Raw genomic sequence first — 8,932 nt, forward strand, 5'->3', positions numbered from 1 at the left:
CAGTAATACTCGTCCATTTCGGCAGCAATTCCCTGGTCTGTAAGAGTTGTCGCGAACTCTCGAATGAGGGCACGGTCAGGTCCAGTCACCGGCATCCCGAACGGCCCGGTCAAGCGTTCGAATTCTCCCTTACAAATGTCAGGATACCTTCCCTGGTCTTTCTTAGACTTCATACCTTTCTCCAAGGTTCCTCTTGAGGTAGCTTGTGGAAGATCAGCTTTAAGCGCAGCCTGCACAGAGAGTCATGCGGCGAGCCGCTTTCGCCATTATCTTTGGAGCGGATCGCTCTCGGACCACAAGAGCTGTGGGGGCCCGTGTTTTGAACTCGACGAGGAGGCAGAGCCGACCGGCGCGCGCAGGAGCCCTCAACAGCGCCTCTCGTGGCTCATGAGGGGGTACCGTGGGCTCAATCCGTGATGTAGCTCCTAGGGCAGCCGCAAGATCGACAACACGGACGAAGAAAAGTTGGACCGGAAGCTGGATCTGAATTCGAATTCTCCGGGGTGATGACTTCAGGGGCCGGTGCTGCCTGACCGGCTGGCAGCGGGAGCTTGTCATTTGGGGACGGTCTTCAGGCGGCTGACCCACGTCTCACCCCCGTCGGATTCTTTCAATTTGGATTCGGATGCGTATTTCTCGGCGCGTCATCCGATTGAGCTGGCTGCGCGCGGCGACAGAAACGAATTCCGATTCCGGAGGATCCTATCGGTCCCGCTCGGGATGACGCGTTACCGACGAATTGAATCGACGAAATGGAATACTTCGATGTCGGCCATTCCATGGAATTCTTCACTCACTCAGGGTGTCGATGGCGGCAATCACTCCTCTGGGAGGCTAATAATGCTACCGCAAGATCTTCTCATGGCCGAAGAGTTCTGTGATGTTACGATTCTCGGAGGAGTTTCTTTCCAGTAAGTCTCTGAGCTGCAGCCAATCGCCTTGGGAAGTATCGATGATAATGATCAGCACCGAAGTCGGGCAGACATTTCAACTCGTACCACGCGCCTTCATCCGATGCCTCGGTGCACGGGGAATGGGACTGCCCAACTGAACGTGTTCCTGTTTGCGAACTATTTCGAAGCCAGGAATACACATTTCTGCTCTTCAAATGATTGGAGGAAAAACCATGAATGTAGTGAGTCTGCTGAGAAAAAAGGCTCCTCATAGGAAATGGTACTCCTGGGATGCGAGTCCCCGCCTCCATCATCTTTATAATCGTCCGAATAACCATATGTAGTAAGTTATCACCAAACTCGGACCAGCTTTTTTCGCTTGGGAATTTCCTCTTCAGGTTCCAATCAAGTTATGTGCCGGGAGGTCAGGACTCCCTCTACGGAGCTCTCGCGCAGCATGATATACAGTTTTGAGCACGCACAGATTCAATTTTCGGAGCATTCATATTCTGTACAACTTTTATCAAACATATCTTCCTCCGATCCTCCCCAGCATGGGTTCCCTCCCCTTTGGGCATGTCTGGCAGGATCAATCCGTTTTCCCGAGGGCTTCCAATCTTTCGAGGAGCGTTGGGTGATTGTTGTTTATAGCGGAATCCAGCCAGTCTCTGATCGGGAAACTCAGATTGTCCTTCTCCAGGGTGATCAAGGCCTGGAAGCGCGAAGAGGGAAAATCGGCTCATTACGGGCCCATGAGCTCGTTGCATGATATATATCTGCTCCAGATTGCTTCGATTGATCACACAAACCTCTCTCAGATAGGACGCCCTGTGCATTTTTCGAACGAATTCATCCGCTTGGAACTCGAATCGACGCGAGAGGTACATGGTGAAGAAGCTCAGCAGCTGAAATGTCAGGAAAGTCGTTAGAACCGTAGAACTAGATCACCTCTCATTTCCTTCCGAGAATCATTAGTCATGTGTGATAAAGCTGGAGACTTGTTGCGAAAAGTTTTTCCAACGCGTGGCTGGACTGTAGAAACTTATTCACCTCGTCGACGGGCTTATACACGGTTCCAAAGACAAGCAGGAGTCCGATGAAGGCGGGCTGTTCGTCGACGAAACCGAAGGCTTCGAACAGAGGCTTACAATCGGTGAAGAGTGAAAACGTCAAACACCCTATCAGAATGTGAACTTGTGCGATGAACATCATGATGTAGGTATGACAGTATTTCCAATGGCCGATCTCGTGACAGAGCACCGCAAGGACTTCCTCGTCCGTGCATCCTTTCTGTGCCGGTTTCGTGGATTGTTCATCGTCGTTTCTGTCGCCCTCTTCGTTTTCAGGATCTTCGCCACTCTTTCTCTTCAAAACGAAATTCCCGCCGTCAGAAGAGGATGATCAATGAATGAAATACTTCACCAAAGAATTCATGAACTCGATTTTTTGCCGAGGGAACTAAATCTGCGAAGCGCGGCACCTGATGCGAATAGTAGCTTCGGACGAGCGTGTCATACAGCACGATGCGTTTGTTCTTGAAGAGCCCAACGAAATAGGCGTTGCTGTGGGTAGATCGTTTCGAGCCCTCGACTATCTGGATTTCAGTTAGGGGAAATCCTACACTCTGAGCTAGGGCCTCGATGTCTGACCTAGAATCAGGGAAATATTGGATTATTCGCACGCTATAATAGTCCGAGAGCATATCATTCAGCGTATGTGATGCAGAGCTGGTCACAATCGTACTTGAGCTTCCCGGCGGGCAGAGTCTTGAAGGTGTCGAACATAGGAGCTATGATATTCGGGTAGATACTGATGAGGAAAATCGAAAACCCGAAGACCAGCAACCACACGTAGAAGAACGCCATTTGGCCGTAGTTCGTCAGGATATACTGCACAGCTGTAACATAGACGGTATATCGCATTTGGATCCCAAACGTATGATCTCAAAATCCGTACCTGAGGCATATCATCGGCTCTGGGAAGTCCGCTTCACAGCCGGCTGTCAACTCACCGCAGACAACGGGGTTAATGAGAACCTGGCTCAGTAAGAATCCCTTTACTTTATCTTTGATGAAGAAACCTGCAGTCTGGAAGTCGAAGAGAGAGATGTCAGACGACTCTTAGCGGTCGCGCATGTTCTGAGGTGGTTCCTCGTCGTCGATATCTAGTCTTCCACGAGGATATTGGGGTACAGCTCACCTGTTTGTTGAAGCCGTGCCTCTCCTCGAGGACGAATGTTCCGTAAACCGACCAAGGCAGGCTCATTACCAAGCTCAGTAACGAGATGAGGATCATGAACATGCAAATACGAAAATATTCGTTGTCCGCATCCAAACCTGGAAGGGGAAAGCATTCTCTGATCCTCGGTAGACTCGAGAAACGCTCGTGTTTGAATGGGTCTCGGTGTGGATGTTCTCCCGGAGAGCGGCGGAGTACTAACCTGTTCTAGTCAAGGTGCTCCCAGAGAGTTTCCATATGAGGGCATTAAGGTAGTATACCAAGGCAAGCTGAGAGAGATGACTTGAATTAATGGAATGGGCCGAAACGTATATTTGGAATGATTTTCAAATGTTTTTTCCCCTGAGGAAGATCCCCTCTCACTTGAGATGTGATTTGGCCCCAGGTCGATTTGATCATGGCGAAAGTCGACAAGTCGATATTATACAGACGCGACTTCGTGAAGGTCTTCTGGTCCATGATACTGACAACCTCGTTCGGGACGAAGTCATGCTTCACGAAGATTCTGTGCTGAAATTCACGGGAATTTCGCTTTCGTTCAGTGTCATACCATCGTCAGCCGAGCTCCGCCTGTCGGGAAACCCGAGGCAGTTCTCTGCGATCGGAAAGCATCATTGCAGTGGATGAGCTCTCCGAGTATCCGCTGAATTGCGGATATGCGACTCACCTGTCTGTACTGCACGTATAAATGGAATATATAGGACAAGAGGGTGTAGGCTATGCTGAACCTCAGGATGTTCTCAGCCGTCCAGTAGGGGCCACCGAAACGCACGATCTAGAAAAAAAGAATTATACGACTTGCAGCACTCGCACGTTCCATCGCGCTCGCTACTAAGATTTAGCAGGCGGTATCGCAGATCGGAGACTCACCGATGATCGAAGATCGTCGATCGCATGCATCGACCAATCTGCAGCGGCTTCCATGATGGCAGCCGCGCGATCCTGGAAGAATACATAGGATCTAGTTACAGAGGAGAAGTCCCGGTGAAATACCAAAACATGTAGTATCGTAGCCGAAGACTTCCAACGGCTCATAGTTGGAAAGGGTCTCGAATTCTGCTCCAGAAAGGCCCGATGGGGAGACTTTTTGTCGTGGATCGATGAAGAGCCCGGCAATGTGAACATGCAGATCCTTCACGCGTTGTCTTCGAGAGCTTTAATATTGGATTCGGTAAAGGAGAATTTCAACGATCCGAGATCGGTGGGCGGCAGGGATAATGATTGATCGATGCAGGAACATGAGGGGAATTGAGGAAAATAACAATTATGATCGTCAAAACACTTGAGGATGGGATGAGGAGGAGTTTGAGTTTTCGATGGCTCGAAAGGAATTACTCTTGAATCCTGCTGAACTGTCGCTCGTCCGCGTCTCATGTTTGGACTTCGCCTCTAGTCGCAAGATCAAGTTTCGAAGTCGTTGATGTCGAGGATTGAATTACGCGAATACTAGTGCCCATCGAGGCCCTTATCGTCTGAATTGTTTGAAGGCGGTGTCGCTCCTGCTCTCTTTTCTCTCCGATTCTGTCGTAGATAAGGGCAAGAAACAGGCTCAGCCCGGGATCCGGGGATTCTGAGGGACGGAACGACGGGGAAGAGCCTTGCGCAGATTCAAGAGTCGGATTGGACACACTAGCCGGTAGCCCCTCATCTGCTCGGAGTCGTATACCGGTCAGCCGCCCAAATCCGAGCCTGATCTCTCTTCGTGCACACCTCGGTGTTCGAAGTCGATGAATGCCACAACTTCTTCGATGACCGAAGGTTTCCGTTGCTCGCCGAAGCGAACCACACCGTGAAAACTGTACCTTTCGGAAATCGAACGTTCGACTGCGCTTGGAGCTCACAACAACAGAGTAATGATCTCCAGTAACTTTACCTGTGACACTGCCGCGCTTGAATCACTCGATGAATATTTTTCAATAGGTCGTGAGACAATTCGGTGAATTACCCACAATATGACAACGGATAACCGAATCTGTCTGCCGGTGGATGACTCAAGTTATATGGCGCGAAAATTCGAAATCTCAGCTGCTTCAAAGAAGACGACGGTTTCGAGCGATGGGTGGCTAGTGGCTACGTAAGATTTACTGCAGCCCGTGTGACAGAGTCCGCGGAATGAATAATGATTCGGCTTCGTTGTCTGATTTCATCCATTCCAGTTCAGTTTCGATCCCCCTCGGGAGATCTGTTGCCTAACCCCACCGCGTGCTACGGACGAAGTTCTGCGCTGTGGACGAGATACATACGTAGATCGCGGAAGAAAGCTCAATCCCTTGATCCCTCCCACCTTGATTTTGCGGTACATTTGACCAGACTCTGGGAGGTGCTGAAGATTTGGGCAGACGAACACACTGCTTTGCACAAGCATCACGAGCCAGAGTTCTGGGGAGCTGCAATGCGCTCGCTCGAGATAGCAGCTTTAGTTTTGTCCCCATTTCCTCCTCGATGTTTTTGCCGGGAGAGCCTGCTCCCGGGACGCAAAGCAGTTTCAAGACTGAAAATCTTTGGTCGATCTTCCCCCATGATCACGATGTGACAATAAGAGTCCGGATTATTTCGCCGAGGTTAGAGCGGTCCAATCCCAATCACTCCCTGCGCTGCGGCGATGCCTTGAAGCAGTCTTTTTCGGTCCGAAATTCCCTATAGCTTCAATCAGTAATCTCTGAGAGAACGTTCACCCTCGATACTCGGGAGTCTTTTCAAACGTCCGGCGGAGCGGGTGAAAAAAATCGAGCGATTCCTAGTGTCCTATCCTATTTAGTCCTTCTGTGGACACGAAGAGCCCATAACGAGACTGGCAAAATGAGCAGCTCGGATACTCGAGCCATCTAGGCCACGCACGATTTGGTGCCCCGAGGCTCGACGATCACTCCTCTTCAGCGGAACTTCGCAAGTTGAGGGTTCCCCTTTCCGCCGGATGTTCCGGGCTTTTCATGATAAGCCGGAGGTGGCGCCTTTCGACTCGAAAGACCGACATGGGCCTCAGAGAACAGTCTCCCATCTTTCGCAATCAGGACCGAAAAATATCATGTTCAAGATCAGCCTGAATGCAAACCTAGACTTCTTGAACCTAGAAACCTAGTACCTTTAGAAAACGAAACTGTCCACCGAGGACCCGCATGGTCCCCCAACCCCTTCCCGGCAAAACAAAACGCCTAGGGGCGCCCTCTTCCGGGTCCTGTCCCAGACATTGCAGGCGAAGCCCTGCTTCTCTGAGCCTCTCCCGGTCGTTCCAAACCCACCATTTTGGATACAGAGATCGTTGACCACCGTCCCGGAGTCAGCGAGTTCACGGCTTTTCGGACTTTTGCTAAATTCTAATCAAGCAGGAGCCTCGAATTCCGCTCTCCGTAAAGACTAGACAAACGGAGTTTACCAGTCTCGCTCCCCCTCACAATTAACCGAGAGTGCAACAGGCCCCAACGATCGCTGGCGCCTCCACGCGGGCTCCGCCGCGACTGAAATCGAACGATCGCTTGATCACCTCCTGACATTCGCGTATCCTTCCGGTGAGTGCGGCGGCTCATCTCGGTGTTCCTCGCTCGAGAAGCGACCGCGCAAACGGCCCAATGGAGGACTTTTGGTCACTCCGATATCTACGAGAATTCGAAAAATAACCATGATTCCAGTTCCGTCGGAGTTCGTCGGTCTCCGTTGTAGTATTTTTCGCTTCAAGGGCTCGACCAACGCTTCTTTTCAGACCTGAAAATGGCAGGACTCATCGACTCAGCGCAACTGCAGGCGGTCCTGCAGTACTTCGACATGAGCTATCTGCGAACTATTCCTGGATACCTCAAGATGTGTCAGCTGGTGAGAGTCGGAGAGAGTTACATTTTCCCTGAACGAGTCATCCTATTTTCTCCCGAGGACTCGCTCAGAGGCGAAACTTGGGGGAAGGCCTGGCGGGCTCCATCATATTCGAAACGAAGAATCAGCATTCAAGCGCTAAGATCGAGTTCCTCATTCCAGGGGAATGCTCTCATCGGCTTCGTGTTCAGTGAGTTCGGCGATCCCAAGTACAGCGGAACAACGAGTTGGTTCAACTTTGTTGCGATGACCGGCTTCTGGGTCACCATTCTCTTGCTTCTCTTCTATCTACTACATATCTTCGACAAAATCCCTGTCGTCCCTTGGGTTCAAGTGGTGAGAAGTCGGAAGATCTGTCTTATTCCTTCGGTAATCTCGAGGGACGCTCGCTCTCCCGAGAAAAACTAAATCACAAGTCGAGGAAGAAATATAATGGCGAACCGAGGGCTAACAGAGACGGTTTTGAGGAGGAGATTGAATCCGAAGCACTCGAGTAATCGCATTTCTTGAAAGTGAGTCTATTGTTTGCAGGAACTCACTTATGCAGCGCTTTGGGCAGGACTATACTTGATCGCTACTCTGGCCGCGGCTTTGAATGCTACAGATGACTTGCACATGCTTGCGCTGGCGGTAAGTGTCGCGTCTTCCAAAAATAAGTTCAGGAATTCTAGTTGTGAGAGATTCTTCTCAGCAATCAACAGCAATGAATATCACGCCTCGCATGCATACATCCAGCTTTGAATCCCCGCCTCCGTCAGCCACGGTCCAATCGTGTCTGTCTTCGGCGAATCAAATAATGGGGTCTCGATCGATCTGGGAATTGTCGGAAACACTGCACATATTGAAGTGAGTTCCATTCGATTCTCAGGTGTTCGCCGTAGCTGGGATGGGTCTCTACGGGACCGACGCTTTTCTCAAGTTCAAAGCATACAAGGCAGGCGTAACCGAGACCGGTTATTCTGCGGGACCGGGCGGTAACGTCGGAGGAGAAATGGGGCTCGATCAGCAACCAGAAGGCATGGCAGACCCGACATCGCCAGACCATTTCCCAGCGTACTGAGCTCTCGTGGGACACACGCATATCGCAACTCGCAACCGATACGGCAGACATACGCTATCCCATGGCAATACCTTCCACGCTGCACCCAACGTCCGTTTCGCGGGTGGTACTATTCGCTGCAAAAACTCGTCGAAATTCGATCTGGTGATGATCCGGCTTCGGCAGTGATACCGATCCAGACTTCATCCCCGACGGATGGCAGGTGTCGCCCTTCGAAATTCTGCTTTCTCCACTGATTCAGTCTCGCATGACATCACACTTGATTTCACAAATCGTCGGTCTGAGTCGAACCCTCCAGCCGAAACGGGCGATCATTCGAGGGTTCCAGTCCCGTTCTCGGGAGGGCTACAGCTAGAGTTTCAATGCTATATGGAATGGCTTCTCTTGGTACAAAGACATGAGGCTTTCAACTCCCGAAATCGGAGCTTCTCCCTAGAAGCTTCACGATCCCAGCTTTTGGCATCGTTCCAATGGCACTGTCAATGAGTCACAATGGGCTTGAGGCGTGCGCTTGCGGGTGCATAGACCCGTTGAGTGCATGATGAAATTCTAGAACTCGTTGCTCCTTTAGTCGGAACGGCTAGCCCCGGAAAAACTGCGCTCGCCCCTGCTCCGGATATTTAACTTGAGTTCTTCGGAGAATACTGCATGTCTTGATTCCTGAATGAGACGCTTCTGCAACCGAGATTTATTGCTTGGACGAGCCAGAATCACAAGAGCCTCATCCGCTTTGTTCCCATTCAACTACCGATCATGTGTCTTCCTCGCTGGTTCGTATCTTCGATGGATGAAATAGACTACCCCGAATCTCTCGCTTTAGTAGATTTTATTGACGGAAAACGTGGTTTGACCTCGATCTGAAACTACACACCGTGTTATGAGGAATAGAGATCCTTAGGATGATGATTATTTATCATTCCCCCTCTGTGATGTTTTA

The 8,932-nt window shown here is 50.5% G+C and overlaps 2 protein-coding genes across 2 annotated transcripts; one reads left to right on the forward strand and one right to left on the reverse strand.

Moving 5' to 3' along the window:
- Positions 1-1,168: 1,168 nt before the first annotated feature.
- Positions 1,169-5,079, reverse strand: LOC100900745 (CAAX prenyl protease 1 homolog). The gene is made up of 12 exons (XM_029112470.1): positions 5,005-5,079; positions 4,002-4,073; positions 3,799-3,906; positions 3,495-3,641; positions 3,334-3,400; positions 3,093-3,229; positions 2,905-2,980; positions 2,637-2,790; positions 2,374-2,542; positions 1,944-2,258; positions 1,703-1,798; positions 1,169-1,605 (listed from the first exon to the last, which is right to left on the reverse strand). Exons 2-12 carry the CDS (start codon positions 4,053-4,055, stop codon positions 1,483-1,485), a joined length of 1,446 nt encoding a protein of 481 aa, XP_028968303.1. The 5' UTR covers positions 4,056-4,073; positions 5,005-5,079; the 3' UTR covers positions 1,169-1,482.
- Positions 5,080-6,384: 1,305 nt separating this feature from the next.
- LOC100900892 (plasmolipin) lies at positions 6,385-7,995 on the forward strand. Its single transcript, XM_003746872.1, has 5 exons — positions 6,385-6,637; positions 6,829-6,938; positions 7,098-7,271; positions 7,467-7,565; positions 7,804-7,995. Exons 2-5 carry the CDS (start codon positions 6,837-6,839, stop codon positions 7,993-7,995), a joined length of 567 nt encoding a protein of 188 aa, XP_003746920.1. The 5' UTR covers positions 6,385-6,637; positions 6,829-6,836.
- Positions 7,996-8,932: the final 937 nt, after the last annotated feature.

The sequence above is a fragment of the Galendromus occidentalis genome, unplaced genomic scaffold (assembly GCF_000255335.2).
Source record: "Galendromus occidentalis unplaced genomic scaffold, Mocc_1.1 scf7180000077505, whole genome shotgun sequence".
NCBI lineage: Eukaryota > Metazoa > Arthropoda > Arachnida > Mesostigmata > Phytoseiidae > Galendromus > Galendromus occidentalis.